The sequence below is a fragment of the Equus przewalskii genome, chromosome X (assembly GCF_037783145.1).
Source record: "Equus przewalskii isolate Varuska chromosome X, EquPr2, whole genome shotgun sequence".
Lineage (NCBI taxonomy): Eukaryota > Metazoa > Chordata > Mammalia > Perissodactyla > Equidae > Equus > Equus przewalskii.
Genome location: NC_091863.1, coordinates 96,690,948 through 96,707,308, shown reverse-complemented (window position 1 = coordinate 96,707,308; position 16,361 = coordinate 96,690,948). Strand labels below are relative to the sequence as shown.

Sequence of the window (16,361 nt, the reverse complement as noted above, 5' to 3'; positions counted from 1 at the left end):
AATTCCACGAAGCATTTAAAGAAGAATTAACACCAATCCTTCTGCTTAAGCTAGAAATCTCCCTTGATTCTTCCCTTTCTATCATCCCTCCCTTATGTACCCTAAGTGCTTAATACAATGCTTGGTACATAGTAGGCATGTATTCATTTATTCAATGAATATTGAGCTCTTACCATATTCCAGGTACCGTTCTAGGCATTAGACCTACAACAGTGAACAAAACAATTCCTAACCTTGTGGAACTTACATCCTAGGGAACAAATGAATGAATGAGTAAATCTTTTAAGCCTTAAATCAGGCACCACTTCCTCCTATGCCCCCTGCCTGGGTTAGGAACCCCTTCTCACTCTTCTTTCGGTATCCAGCATACACTTTTGCCATTGCACTTCATTTTCTGTTCCGAAATTATCTTTTTTACAAATTTCTCTCCCTCGCTTAACTGTGAACTCCTTGAGAACAGGATCTGAATCTTGTTTATTTCTAGGACTTGGCACATAGCCAGTGCTCAATAAGGGTTTGTTCTATACCATTCCTACCCTCTCTGGTTCGATTCCACCTCTAGACTCTCCCACACACACACACACAACTTAGTGTGGTGAGGAACACTGGTCAGTTCTTTGTTTTTCCTTGATTCCAGGTCTATTTCATACATAGGACACTGGGGTGGTGCCCCTCAGGCAAAGCCTAGGAGTCTTTTTTTTTTTTTAAAGATTGGCCCTGAGCTAACATCTGCTGCCAATCTTTATTATTATTTTTCTTCTTCTCCTCAAAGCCCCCCCAGTACATAGTTGTATATTCTAGTTGTAGGTCCTTCTGGCTCTGCTATGTGGGATGCCACCTCAGCATGGCTTGATGAGCGGTGCCATGTCCCTGCCCAGGATCTGAACCGGTGAAACCCTGGGCCACTGAAGCGGAGCGCGGGAACTTAACCACTCGGCCAGGGGGCGGCCCCAGCCTAGGAGTCTTGAAGCACTCTCAACTGCCCTTGGAGAAGAGTCTGCTCAGCCCTTTCTTTGAGTTTAGAGAGGGTTGTTGCAGTCATCTCCCTTTTGATCCTTTTGGTCCTGAAAGGCTACCCTTTCCACTGTAAACTGGGGCCTTAAAAATTCCAAGCAGTGCCCTCATCCTGGGTCAGATCCCTGTGGTGATTCTGGGGTACACTCCGGGGGCCTGAGGTGGAAGTTTTTCAAATTGAAGAAACAAAGATCAGCAAGAAAGTGTGACTAGCTCATTCGACCTGTCTCTACTACTGGGAAAACATCTCGAATCATAGATTCTGGTGAGGAAGGCCAAACATAGTCAGCTTGGATGTAAAGTAAACCATGTCATTTGAGTATTTGAGTGGTGGGACATGGCAGTCACCTAGGTCTCTGCTGCATTTCCTACCTGTTAGGGAGTATAGTACTGACTATAGAATTTCCGCAAGTCGGTATAATAACCTCTGTGCGTCTAATGGAAAAATAGGCCAAGAAGGGTTAATTACACCAGGGGACTCCAGTCACTTTGTGAGGAGAGGCCATTTTTCATTTCACCTAAGCCTTGAGAACACCTAAGCAGGGAAGGGAGGGATATATGCTTGTGTGTGTGTGTGAATGTGTTGGAGGAAGCTGTCAGTGAAGGCCTTGAAGCTGGGAGGGGGGCACTAAGAATGCTGGATCTAAGGGGATTCAGAAGGTGGATAATAATGACAGGAGGGGGTTAAAGGAGCCGACAGGGAAGACCCTAGGGGCGAGAGGGAGGCTGACAGTAAAGGTCCTTGGAGTGGGGAAGAACTGACAATCTGACAGTGATGACCCTGCACAGAGCCATATAGGGGCTGCTGCTGTTTGCTGAATTCCCTTACTATTTGCTCCAGTGTCCTAGTTGGGGCCCCTGAGCTGGACTAACAATGTACGTGCCCCACTACAATGCCAACACATCAAACAAGCCACCATTAGAACAGGATCATTTTCCTCCAGGCAGCTGCTTGCTGCAATCATTCTGCTGATTAAATTTCATTCTGGAAAGTACTGCACAGACATTAATCAGGTGTCACAGGCACTCCATCCTATAGAGCCAAAGCCTCTCTGACCTTTAAAAATACACCAAACAGTTGCTAGAACACATCTCCCTAGGGAGGACAGGTCCTCAGGCCAGCCCACAGATATCATGCTGTCCTCGCCCCCTTCTAACCGATCTTCCTCTCCCCTGGAGACAGAAAAGGGTAACAGAGACCTTTCTGACGTTTTTGCCTCCGGGACTCTGGTCAGCCTTCCATCTTGATGGTGCCAGCGATGCCCTACATTATGTGGATTTGAAGGTCTGGAAGGGCTTCCCCATCTCAAAATAACCTCCCCACTAGCCTGCTCCACTGCCTGACATTTTCACTGTAAGAAGCACTCCTCCCAGTTAGAACATTGTAGTCTCTAGAAATCCCATTTAAACAAAAGAAAATAAAACTAGCTTATCCGGAAGAGAGAATCCATAAATAATAATGGCACCTTACAATCACAGAGCACGTCTCCTTGCTTTCAATGTACTTTGCCATATGTTATCTCATCTTTACGTCAACCCTGTGAAGAAGATATTATAATTATCCCCATTTTGCAGATATCAAAATGGAGGCTCAGAGAGATTAATTAATTTGGTCAAAGGCCTAGGGTAGAAAATGGTCGCCTGATGCCAAGCCTTAAGCACTCTGTCATGCTAACACAAATCAATACTGGCAACTGAGAGTTCTAAAAAGAGATGTATTTTGATGGGAGTTCAAGCAGTGGCTGAGGTCACCTCCAAGTAGGGTGTTAGAGAAAGGGCCCTGGAGACAATGAGGGTAAGAGGAGGCGGATGGGGAAGTGAGGGAGTAGAAAGCAGCCTGGTTTCCTTCAATTCAGATATTAGTATTAGTGCTCTCCTATTTCTTTGCCCCAAGCTGGTAGGTGGCAAACAAAGTGCCTTATTTCTAGTTGGGCCATTCTGCCAGAAGTAGTGGAGAGCTCCTGGATAGTGGAGGAGGGAAGGTCACGTATTTGTGTTCCCCTGGGTTGGTCTGCCCTTGGTAATGTGTACCAACAGCCTCTGGCTGCCCACTCTCTTCAGGCGGTGCCCATTCAATTCCAGGGCATTAGCATTAAGATAGAGCATTATAACATTGTATCAGTAATGTAAGACAGTGCCCTGTCCTTAAAGCATGTCATTTAAAATGCAGTGTGTAGTAGACTGCAACTTAATTGGAAAGGATGCTTTGGACCATTCGGGATGCTACAGAACATTTGGCATAGCCATTAAAAATTGTTCTCCAGAGCCCAGGAAACTAATTGCAAATGGTTAGGTAATGCACAGCTGATGGAAAGATTTTCCCTTAAACTGATTTCATGGTATATTTACAGGGATGTTTATTGCAGTATTGCTTGTAACCATGAAAAACTGGAACTAAATTAAATGTCTAACCATAAGGGGTTAAATAAGTCTGAAACATTCACACCATGGAATGTTATGCAGCTGCTAAAAAAAAGGAGGTAAATCTCTATATACTGACATGGAAATATGCCCATGAAATAGTATTGAATTTTTTAAAAAGTAAAGTTGCAGAATAATATTTATAGTTTGCTTTCATTTTTGTTCACTATCTATGTGTGGGACTGTGTGTGTGTGTATATATGCATACACTTGTATATGCATAGGGAAAGTGGGAAAGTCTGGGAAAATATACAACAGACTTTTAATAGAGATTACCCCCAAAGAGTGAGATTGGTGAGGAAAAGACTTCCACTTGTTAATTCATACACTGCCGTATTATTTGAAATTTAGGTGCATGTTTCACTTTTGTACTTGTTGGCTATTTGTTAAAGGAAGGCAGCTTTTATTGAACAGCCCCTTCCTCATTATAGCAGGATTCTGGGTTCCTGGGCAGAGCTGAGAGGCAGGCATGGAGTCAGGTGCATTTCACCTTCAATAGAACTTCTTACAGGTCCAATTGAACTGCAATGCTATGTTTCTTTTAAACAGTTAAGACACTAAAATACAACCTTACCAAAGGAACCCTCTCTAATAAACAAAGTCGATCCCTCTATTTTATCCTTCTGTTCTGTCTATCCCTTAATTTCCCCCCACCCCACTGCAGGCAGAGTTCCTTTTGTCTTCCCAGACAGGTCAGTTTCCCAGAAAGCTGTTCCTTTCAGGCAATCCACAGAGTAGACAGCCCCCTACCGGTGTAACTTCTGGGGCATAGAAAGAGCAGGACCAGAAAAAGTACTTGCCCACCTGCCGGCACCAACAAGCTTTAATCACACAATGAAAGAGAAGTAGAAATTCCCTTGAGAGAGGAGACGCATTGCCTGAAACTTGTGCTCAGACAAGGAAGACTAAAAGCAGAGCCGTGTGTGTGTGTGTGTGTGTGTGTGTGTGTGTGTGTGTGTGTGAGAGACAGAGACAGAGACAGAGAGATAGAGACAGAGAACCAAAGTAGGAGGGTCCTGAGCGGCCCCAAACACACACTGCAGACAGGACAGAGTGCAATTTACAAAACATTCACCTGTTTGTTTAATTTGCTTATAAAATAGAATTTGGAGGGTATGGGGTTTTTTTTTGCTAATTTTAATACTAACACATGTTCATTGAATATATTTGAAAGATACAGAAAAGATAAAGAAGGTAGTCATCTGTAATTCCACCTCCCAGAGATAACTACAGTGAATATTTTTATGACTTTCCTTCTAGTCATTTTCCCCTGCATATATACGCAATTTTAAACAAAATTGGGATCAAACTATGCAAGCAGTTCTTAGCCTACTTTTTCACTCATTATTATGGATATTTCTATGTTCTTAATACTTGAAAACACGAGTGTAATAGCTGTATAATATGTGCATCATACGGCTGTGGTATCATCTAGTCAATCATTCCTCTAATTCTGGGCATTTCAGGTTTTTTCCAATTTTTCTCCTTATTATAAATAACATTGCCATATACATCCTTCCACATAAATCTTAGTCTGGATTTCTCTTTCCTTAGTACAGATTCCCGGAAGTGGAATTACTGGGTCATAGAGTGTAAACATTTTTAAAGGCTCTATGGAGCAGTTTGAACTGGGAGCAAATCTATTGATTCCCAGAAACTACTGAACACAGAAATCCTCTCCAGTCCAAACCTGAACCAAGCAGTTGGACAGACACACCCCCGCCTGTGACAATGCCACATCTAATTAGGTGTTTAATGAATGTTTTTTGATGGGGATAAAGGAAAAGGATGTACCAAGCTCTGTAATTAATTAGAGAAAGGAAACAGGGAAGTTACAGCTTAACTGTATCCTATTCGATCATCCTCACCAACCACCATCTCTGGCAGGTAAACCAGGGCATGCAAACTTTGAGACCCACCAAATGATCCCCCAACACGTTCCTGTGGAATTAAGGCCACCCACCCTCATCTCCTGCCTCTTGTCTCCTGATTAAAAAGTCATACATATGATGAATTTTTCTGTATGGATTTTTTCTTTCAGTAAATAGTTTACTGTATAAAATATGTTAATTATGTTTACTCATTGACTGATCTCGCTCTACCCTTAACATCTTGTGATTATTAACCTCTATTACGTTTATTCTAAAGTTCAAAAAAGCGTTATCTAGCCTTTTCGAATATCAAGATTTCCCTACTGTATTCATTGCGGCATGCATTATTGTTCTTTGTTGCTGCTTTATGCCTTCAAATTAGGAAAATGTGAAATTCTGTGGAAAAAAAAGACTTTGATCTTAAAAAGAAACTACGTCCTTTCTGTAGTAAGAAACAGATTGTTTGTTTTCCAAAACTTTCCTATCAAGAATTTACTTGTAGAGTTGGCCCAATGGCGTAGCAGTTAGTTTGCGCACTCTGCTTCGGTGATTGGAGCTTGGCTCCCGGAGGCGAATCTATGCACTGCTTATCAAGCCATGCTGTGGCAGGTGTTCCACATATAAAGTAGAGGAAGGTGGGCATGGATGTTAGCTCAGGGCCAGTCTTCCTCAGCAAAAAGAGGTGGATTGGTGGCCGATGTTAGCTCAGGGCTAATCTTCCTCAAAAAAAAGAAAAAAGATTTTATTAGGAGTATGTGTACCTGGATCATTTTGGTGTTTTGTTAATGTTTCCAATGTACTTTGAAATCAGAATCATTTCCTTATATTCATTTTCATATAATTCTCCTGATGCTCTTCATCACACATTAGTGATCAGAAACAAGACGTAATTTCCACTCCCTGCCCGTCGGAGCTAAGTAGGTCTCATAATATAAGTTGAAGGGAGTTTCATTGTGCAAGAATGAACTACTGTTGGGTTTGATTGATTGAAGATGGACTTTGATGTAGTATATTTGAAAGCTATTAAATGCAACTTACAATGCTTAACAAAAATATATTATTTTATTATTGAAAAAGTTTACTTTTTAAAAGGAGCATCTAACTGTGAAAACAAATAAACAAACAAAAGTAAAAGTATGCATGGAGAAAAAAATCTGGAAAATGCATTCCAATATGTAAACTGATGTTATCTCTGGGGAGCAGCCTTGTGGGGGAGAAGGTAATCTGCTGCATCATGCACCTCTGCAGTTTGGGGAATTTTTACAGTGTCATGTTTTATCTCAGTAAGCAGAAAAAAAGCAATAGATAAAAAGTTTCACGTATTCAACAAGTAATTTAAATGCCTACTATGTACCAGGCATAACTAAGTGATCTTTATAGAAATCGTGAAAGCTAAATAAAAAGAAGACTTTGGGTATGTGCCACAGAGAACAATAATGAATACAACAATGAAAACAACGGAGCAGTTGGAGGTCCTAAGGCAGTTGTGGACTGTGACACGGTGTTGCCTGCCTGCCTGCTGGGCCTGCCCTTAGCCTCTGGCTCTTATCTGTGGCTCCCACTGGATGTCTAGCATCCAGCTGAACTCCAGTCTGGCTTCTTGACTGGCCCTTCTTGTCAGTGACTGTAACCAGGTGTGTCTTTTTTTTTTTTTTTTTGAGGAAGATTAGCCCTGAGCTAACTACTTCCAATCCTCCTCTTTTTGCTGAGGAAGACGAGCCCTGAGCTAATATCCATGCCCATTTTCCTCTGCTTTATACGTGAGACACCTACCACAGCATGGCTTTTGCCAAGGGGTGCCACGCCCGCATCCGGGATCCGAACCCATGAACCCCAGGCCGCCGAGGAGTGGAACGTGTGAACTTAACCGCTGTGCCACCGGGCCAGCCCCACAGGTGTGTCTTAAGCACTAAAACATCTCCTTTGCAAAGTAAAGCCAAGAGGCTGTGAGGACGCAGTCACTTTCACATGCTGATGGTGGGAATGTACTTTGCTGAAAATATTTTGGAGGACAATTTGGCAATATGTATTAAAAGTTTTAAAAATATCTGCCTCGATGATAAAAATCAGAATAGTGGTTACCTTTAGGAGGGTTACTGGCTGGGAAGGGGGCTCAAGGGAGCCATCTGGGATGTTGGAAAGGTTCAACATCTTGATCTGGGTGGTGGTTACAAGAGTATATGTATATGTAAAAAAAAATCATCAATATGTACACTTAAGACTTGTGTACTTTAATATATGCATTGATAAAATGGTTTTTGTTTGTTTGTTTTGCTGAGGAAGATTCACCCTGAGCTAACATCTGTTGCCAATCTTCCTCTTTTTTGTATGTGAGCTGCTGCCACAGCATGGTGACTGACAGATGAGTGGTATAGGTCTGCGCCTGGGAACTGAACCTGGGCTGCCAAAGCAGAGCATGCTGAGCTTAACCACTAGGCCACCAGAGGCTGGCCTAAAATGTTTTAATTAGAGAAAATATATTTGGAATTTTTGAACCAACAATTCCACTATAATATTGTATCCTATGGTAATAAAAATGCAAAGGTTTAGTTCACTGTGTTATTTATAATGTTGAAAAGTTAAAAACTTTTAAAATATCTGATAACGAGGAATGGTAAATAAATGATGTTCCATCCATTTAAAATCATATTATCAAAAATTTCTTATTGGTATTGGAAAACACTTATGATATAGTATTTGGTAACTAAAGCAGGTCACAGAATAGGAAGAAAACAACAATAAGGTAAAGACAAGAACCAGTTTTGTTCCGTGGTGCTGTGGCGATTTTCCCAGTACCCAAAGAAAATGACTGGCTGACCATGGGAACCAATCAAGCTTCATGGGCAAAATAACACCATCAACTATGGTTCTCTCAGTGAAGATTCTGCTGTTCGTGGTATAGGCACCGGGTACCAGGCATTGACCTAAGGTAGTCTGGTGGGCACAACTCCAACCTCAATAGAGATGTTTGGACTCATTGAGGTTCTCCATTATTCTGAAGCTTCCTTTCTACCCTTGGTCAACTCAAGTCTAGGAGCTGAGAGGTGGGTGATGATAACCAGGGTGGAGACAGAATGATTGGGATGTATATATAGTATGCGTGTGTGTGCATTTGCGAATACTTGTGTGGCTACCATTTCAAATATGCATGAATGCATGTACATGTAGGTATCCGTGTAGACATGATCCCTTTAGCCCACATTCCCAAATTTGGAATCAGGAAGGTACTATGGTGGTTTAACTAGTCAAACCGATCATCAAAATAAGGAGATGATCGAGTGCTGTGGCCATTCTCAGGCTGACCGTGTAGAGACAGAGTGCCATGTGGCATTTCTCTAGTGGTCCAAAGGCTTCTGGGAAGCATGGTCATCATTGGTCTGAAGAAGACAGAGAGAAGCAGGCTGCAGCCCCATCGGCAAATGTGTCCTCATGCTATAAAACAGTTTGCAACCTAGGGCAACATTGTATATCGATTAAGCTTGCAATGAAAAGGATTTATTTTAAGCCATCTTAATAATTTCTTCTTTATCAGAAGCTAACCAGGCAGTTTTATAGTAGCCCTCACTGGCATGAAAGACCTCTTCCTTCATCCAGGTGGGCTGCCTATTGGTAAATTTTACTATGAGCCTATTAGTGTATAAAATCCACGTGTGTTTTGACATGAAGAAAACCAGAATGGAGCCCATGAAAAATCGCCTCTTGCTTTTTAATCGTCCAGCTCATTCTGAGTTAAAATAAACTTTCTTTTGGAGGAAAGGGGGTCTTCGTGTCCGGCTTGGTTAAAACGTGGGCTTTTTTCTTCCCTTGTTCCCATTCTAGGCCCTCTGCTTGTCCCAGATCCTCTGTCCAGACAAGCACACCATCTCTGCAGAGAAGACTGCTACTACTCTCTGAGCTGCTGCAGCAGCTGCTATTGTCACTGCTACTGGTCTCGAAGTCATTTTTAACTTGACTGAGAGCCTGCTGTGTTCCAAGTCCCATAAGATACCCCCAGAGACAGTATGAAGGAAATATACAGTATACAGTTCTTTTAAATAGCCAGCTCTTCTCATACTTTTTAAAACAGCATTTAGTTTGCGCGCAGGATTCAAGAATATGGGTGTTGCATAAAGCAAAGCTCGTCTCCATTAAGGGCACCTCACTCATTTATGGCTTTGATTATAAAGGTCAAATTACATATGCCCTCTGTGTCAATTGATGGGTAATGTGTTTCTCTCTAAAGCGAAAAGGCCTCATTCTGTCCATCGAAACCAGCACAGTAACAAGTTCCTATCTGGCTTCTTTGGGGATCTCTAGCTGTATGGTGGCTGTCAGGGAGCCAAAATCTCTACAGAAGGTGTAAAACAGTCTTTTCCAGCCTGTATAAAAACCTCTTTTCTTCAAGGCTACTTTCACAGAAACAAAATCAGTTAATTATGAAGTACTCCTGAGAAATCAGTGCTGGTTGCTGGAGTCCTTCACATTAAATATATAAGACATTTAGAGTCGCGGGAGGAAGAGATAAGTAAACAGAACTGAAAACAAACATGGTACACCTATAAATACGGGATTTCTCTCTGCCTTTGCGGGGCTTAGGGAGACTCTGACGCATAAGCCAAGCATGCTTAAGACGCACACCTCTACAATAATGGTCATCTTGTCTCTATCTAGGACATATATCACAGAGTTCTAAACTACATCTATCTTGTAGGGCTGCTAATAATACCTGACACAGCATTCAGCCTGGCCCCAGGGGTGCCCAAGTTCTTTACAAAGGGCTACCTTTTTAACCTTCAGGAAGCATCTTTTCTTCCCTTGGAAGATGGGAAAGGGCAAGGGCCCTTGGCTCCACTTTCTGGATAAGGAAACGAAGCCTCACAGTAGATTAGCAAGCCAGAGCTGGAAAGAACTAAGTACTCTTCTTCATCCCATCGCCTCTCAGGAGAGTTTTATACTTGATTTTGGCTTTCCTTTTGTTTTGTTTTGGCAAGGGGACATGGAGAGAGGGCTGCAGCAATCAGCAGGCGGAAGTGGTTGGAAGGAGACCTGGCAAGCAGAAGCTGGGAGCTCTCACTGGGACAGAATGGATGCCGTCAAACAGGTAAAGTCCCTGGGATGCCAGGCCCCGAGGGCTGAGTTTCCAGAGGGAGCTGGAGCCCACTGTTAATACCTTGCTCACCTTCCACCTCCTTTGGCCACCAGGCAAGTGTCTTGGGGCACTCCAAGGAGGCCTCATCCTGTTCTGCTGCTGTTTTGAGGACATCAGAACCACCCTTTGCGCCAACAACATAGTAATTGCAGCCCAATATCCTAATGGGGTCCAGAAGGAGGGGTTGGGGAAGGACTTGGCTGTCCTCCAAGATCAGGGACATTCCCACTTCATTCCCAGTTTCCCTTAGCAATCTACAGTAGATCTTTCACCATGACTTTTTCACTCTTTCCAAAGCTACTTGTGTTTTCATCCTGTTGCACTTCTTGGGTCTAATGAATTCCTTAGGTTTTCAGTATGCTATATAGAATAATATTCTTTTCAGCTGCGATAGTGGGAAGAGCATTGACCTGGGAGTCCAACAGATCTAGGTTCAAATCCCACCTCTGCCACTTACTAGCTCAGTGACTACAGGAAATTCTCATCCCTTTTCTTTCTTTCTTTCTTTTTCCAATGATAGCTTCTTTTGTTTTGTTTTGTTTTAGTGAGGAAGATTGGCCCTGAGCTAACATCTGTTGCCAATCTTCCTCTTTTTTTCTTCCTCCCCAAAGCCCCAGTACATAGTTGTATACCCTAGTTGTAAGTCCTTCTAGTTCTTCTATGTGGGACGCCACCACAGCATGGCTTGACCAGCAGTGCTAGGTCTGCGCCCAGGATCAGAACCGGTGAACCCTGGCCACCAAAGGGGAGCGTGCAACTTAACCACTAAACCACCAGGCAGGCCCCTCATGCCTTTTCTAAGACTCAGTTTTTTCATCTGTAAAATGGGATTATTGATATGTCCTCTTCTGGCTTTGCATGGCTGCTATGATGAGTAAATGAGATCCTTTGACATGAAAGCACCTGGAACAAATGCACAAACTGGGGTGCTGATGCAGAATCATATTTGCTTTAGCTGAATCTCCTTCAGAGCCCCCTAGCTCTTAGGGGGCTGTTGGTTCTAGAATTCTCAGATCTGGTGAGTAAGGCTGTGTTCCCTCTCTCCATCTCTGCATAATTTTATACACTCTGATCACATCCCTTCCCAGCCTTCATCTTTCTAGACTAAAGAGTCTGCATTTGCTTAATCTATCTTTATATGGCTGCCCCTCCCCCCTCTCCCATCCCCTTGATTATAGAGTGGCCCTTCTCTGGATCATCTCCAGCTCCATTATGTCATTCTGAAAGCACTAAGACCAAACCTGCACAACTGTGTGTGTGTGTGTGTGTGTGTGTGTGTGTGTGTGTGTGTGTATTCCTCAGCTCTGAACCTCTGACTCTGCCCCCTCCCCAATTATAAATGCTAGAACAGGATGCTTGCTCAAGACCCTCTCTCCAAACTACAGAGAAGGCCCATTGGCCCCAGGCTGTAGCCTCCCCCTCTTTCTCTGCGCAGCCCTGGCCCCAAGGGGCTAAAACGGCTCCCTGTCTGGCTTGGGAGGCTGGGAGGTGGATAACTAGGATGGGGCGGGGGGGCCGAATGGGAGGGGGGGTGGTCTTGCGCAAGCGCACGCCGCTGCTCCGACCGCCAATGCTGCTGCCTCCTAGAGCAGAGGGAGGCAGGAGAGGAGGGAGGGAGAAAAGGGTAAGGGAGGGGGAGGCAGCACTTGGGCTGCAGCTCGCAACCAGAGGCAGTCTTTCTCAGCTCTCGGAGGGACCGGGAGCGCAGCCGCGGAGTAGGATGCTCTGCGGGGCGCCCTAAGCTGGGGGCGCGTGAAGCAGCTTCGGGGCCGGGGCAACAGGGCAGCTTTCACCATGCATCAGTCCCTGACTCAGCAGCGGTCCAGCGACATGTCCCTGCCCGATTCCATGGGTAAGTCTAGCTGTCCTGCCTAGGGGCGGCGGCGGCAGGGGGTGAGTGCGCTGCCCTCTGGACTGTGAGTGTCCTGGCCGCCCCGAGAGCCAGGGAGCTGGAAGTGGGGCTAGGGGGGTCCACGCGCCTCAGCGTCTGGGTCGTGGACCAGAGCCCCAGGGGAGCGGCCCAGAGGGGGCGGGGGCAACGCGCGGAGATCTGAGCGCCAGGCTTGCGTCGGAGTATCCCTGCCCCGGAGTGCGGGTGTGTGCGTGTATCAACAGACTTGAAGCCGGTGGTAAATCCCAGCTGTTTGGGGATCAAAACACTTGCCTGCAACCTGCGCCTTCGCTTTCCATTCGACGCTACCTCTTTGCAAAGTCCCCATCACTTCTAAGATCTCACGACTAACGATAATTAGAAGAAGCAGGGTCCTTGCCCCCTCCCAACTCTATCGAAGCTGCCTTGAAATTCAGAGCTGCGGGGGGGGGGGGGCGCGGCTGACTTGCACCTCGCTGATGGGGGGGTTTACGCAACCCTGGGGGATGGGCGGACTGGCGGAGGGGAATTCCTGAGGAATCGCTCAAGACAGCCAGCCCTGCGTCTGCAGCGGCAGGATCAACATTCCTTGAATTTGATTCCTATTCTGCTCCAAATGCACGGAATGTGCGTGTGTGAAAAAGGCGGGGCGGGGTGTGGGGGGGGGTGGTTCGAGTGAGAACGCGAGAAGGAAAGAGCGAGCGCGAGCCCGCGCATCTTCTGAAGTCAAGCTTTTCCTCTGGGTAGAATGGAGGGGGAGGGGGCACCCACTAGCCTGATTTGGTTCAATACCTTTCCTCATCAAAACTGGGGGACAGCTACCTCCAGGCACCAACTTGGCTGCCCCTTGAAGCTGCTTTTTGGTAGTTACAAACAAAAACCAAACCCAGTCCCCTTCAGCTGTTAGGCACCTTCCCAAGCCCTGTGATTTCACTGGGCGGAGAAATTAATTTGGAGCCCAGGAGAGCGGGAGGGGATTGTCAAACCATGATCCCACCTAATCTCAAAATTCGCTTCGGTTACACTTTAACGAAATTGAATTCTCTCTTTCCAACATACTTTACATTCTGCAAAATCCCTCCGTCCCTAATTCCTGCCATCCAGTCTGCTCAGGTCTTCTCCGATGAATTTGCCGGAACATCTGGAGGGGAGGGGCCTGGGAGAGGGTTGGACCCCCTGTGGCAGCTCCCTACTGCCTACAAACGACTGAGTCGCAACAGAATTTGTTCACCAGAGGGATCCCAGAAAGTGTTACCTCCTAGATGGTAGAAAGATCCGTATTTTCAATGGTTTTGCATGTTCGGTATAAGATTAGCTCATTTTTAAGGGCATAGTTATTTGCAACGTGGTACAAATGAGGCCAAGGACTCGGGTCTGAATCCAGACCCCGACAGTACCAGATCCCCCTCCCTCCTGCCAGCTTTCTCTCCGTAACACACGCGCGCGCGCACACACACAATGCACTCCTCACCTTGGCCAGCTGTGGCGCCAACGCAGCCCTGGCTCCCCCGACGCCAGGCTGTGCCCGATGAAGGGCTGGGTGGAAGAGTGCGAGGGTTGCGCAGCGCCCATTCCCGCAGCGGGCCACAACCACCTGCAAACCCGGCCTCCCGCGCGGGGCCGTCTGCCTGTGGGGGAGTGGGCAGGTTAGTGGCCCAGGGCTTAAAGTGTTGCTACTTGCATACAGCTCTGTAGATTGGGGAACACGATGAAGAAAGTTCTTTCTTGGGCTCTCAGGGGCCCTCAGCCAATCGAGTTTCCCGAAAGTTCTGCGCAACAAGAAGCTGAGCGGGTTTTGCCCAGCCCAGACTCGACGCTGAGGGAAAAGAATCATAGATCCCATACAGATGCGCGAGCCTGCTCCAAGCATCGCCTTTTGTAAAGTCCGCAGACCTAGAACACCAGCAAATTCCTAAATGGAGTGATAACCGTGAGTTTCCACAGTTTGGACAGGGGAGTCTCCCTGGAGTTCCCTGGCTCTGGTCCCGCACAGCCCAGGCCTGAATCAGCGTCTAGGCTACGTAGGAACTACTCTTTCTTAGCTCTGGAAACGCCACTTTCCCTTGCATCGGGGGAGAAGTGTTGGGGGGGGGGAGGGTCGAGGGGTTAGTGTTTCAGCCACCAAGGTCAGCATTTCTGAGGGGATTCCCTCTATAGGCAAGGCACAACCGCAGCCAAAACAATAAAATTTGAAACACGTAGACACACTGCACCAGGGTGCCTGCACTCTAGGCTTGCTTCCTGGCTGCCTGGGGATGAGAGCTTAGTCCAAGGCTTGGAGCGGAGCAGGGACTTGCTTGGCAACTTGAAGATGGTAATTTGACTCCAGCGCCCCTTCATCCCCTCCCAGCAACCCCCTTCTCTCTTTTGGCAACACCGCCCCCAGGCGCTAAGGGACCTCTACTACAACAGGGCACTCGTTCCCTCCCAACTAACATATTTGTAATTCACCGGTGGCCTCGGATGTCTCCGGTCCAAAAATTGCCAAAAGTGGGGGATTTCAGCACCTTTAAGGAATTTTTGGGAGATTGGTAGAGCTTTGAGGCTCTTGTGTGGGCAGCTACCTGTTTCGACGGAAGCACAAGGCTGGGACTTCCTGAGACCCTCCCTGTGTGGCAAAGCTAACTCAGGTAAGCAAATCCCAATCGGTTCAAAAGATCAGCCTGGAGACTTAGCCAGTCATCAACAAGGTAGTGTACAGGACAGGATCCTGCGCCCCCGTCCTTGCTGACTCGGATAGAGAGTACACACCCTATATCAGGGGGGTAGTCAACAACATGTACAGGGTAAAACAGAGGTGAGCAGAGACAATCCTCCTGCCTTCTGGCAACCCACATCTGAGTTCCTGTCAAATACATAATCCTGGAACTAGCGGACATCATATGGATTGTGGACGAGACCCACAATTAAAATCGCAATTGTAGCAATTACAATTAACATACTTATTGGATAAGGTATATAGGAACTGAGACATGAAATAAGCAGTGATTAGAGTAGAGTGAACTTGATCAAGAAAAACTTCTTGGAAGAGGTGAGTTTTGAGCATGTTTCAAAGGAAGGGAGAGACTCAGATTCAAAGACCGCAGTGCAGGTAGGAGCTCTGACCAGGGGGTAAACCTGGAGGAGGGAGAACCTGGCTCTATTTGGAAGGGTGGAGACAGCAAATAATGGGTGCTTCTAGAGCTGAGCATCCTGGACGTCATGAATCCGGAGTGGAGGTGGGGCACTGCAGAGAGGGAGGGCTGCAGTAGTTCTGCAGGGAGGCTGCTGGGGGCGGAGGGGGCAGGCAATGCCAATGACGAGATTTCAGACTCTCCCACTGCTGTTGGTTGCAGGGGTGGTTGTTGCTTAAACAGAAATACACGGGTGCCAAGTAGCCAGGCTAGTGAGAAAAACAGATTGTGACGCTAGTTGGCCAGAAGGCTTTCAGGTCTGGGGAGCCCTCAGGTGAACCCTATTTTAAAAAATCAATTCTATCAGCGTAGCCTATATGTGTTCACTCAATTCCCCCCACAGCCTTTTTTATTAGTAGGGAAGAAATTCTGAGATGTTGCCTCTTGTTTATTCAACAAGTATTGGCTGCTCACTAGATATCAAACACCGTGATAGATACTGTTTTCAACTACCTGCTGCTTGATTTAACTACCTCATAATGGCCGAGGCTTTTTGATATGTTGATTTACGAAACAAAATCAGAATAAGATGTTCCTGTGTTTAGGGAACATCTAAGGCAGTCCCTAAGTTGTACTCTAATAAGAACAGGGCTCTACTTCTCCCTTCTAAAATAAAACCACCAGGAAAATGTCCTAAGCAGACACATGAGCTGCCTTTTAGGAGCCTTGGCCACGCCTTCAGAGAACAGGTGCGTCTTGCTCTAAATAGATGTGAATTTTAAGTCAAATTGACAGTAAAGATAAATGGAGGGGTGGTTCTTCACTTTTCAAAAGGATTCACCGGAGGTTCCTTAAAATGGCCAACTTCCCACGTGCAACTAGAAATAATTTCATTTTATACAATTATGGTCCATAGAGTGTAAAATAAAGGATGGCTTGGAGGA

At 45.8% G+C, this 16,361-nt stretch overlaps 1 protein-coding gene across 6 annotated transcripts in view; it reads left to right on the top strand.

The window, feature by feature from the left end:
- Positions 1-11,967: 11,967 nt before the first annotated feature.
- The window catches only part of TMEM255A (transmembrane protein 255A), a 46,942-nt gene continuing 42,548 nt past the window's right edge, over positions 11,968-16,361 (top strand). For 2 of the 6 annotated variants that reach the window (XM_070606047.1, XM_070606043.1), the window contains exon 1: positions 12,076-12,286. In XM_070606047.1, the coding sequence (XP_070462148.1) occupies positions 12,229-12,286 (58 nt within the window). In that variant the 5' untranslated portion in view covers positions 12,076-12,228. Of the gene's footprint in view, positions 12,287-16,361 lie in introns of all 6 variants that reach the window. The other 4 variants (XM_070606042.1, XM_070606044.1, XM_070606046.1 and 1 more) reach the window with 4 other exon arrangements.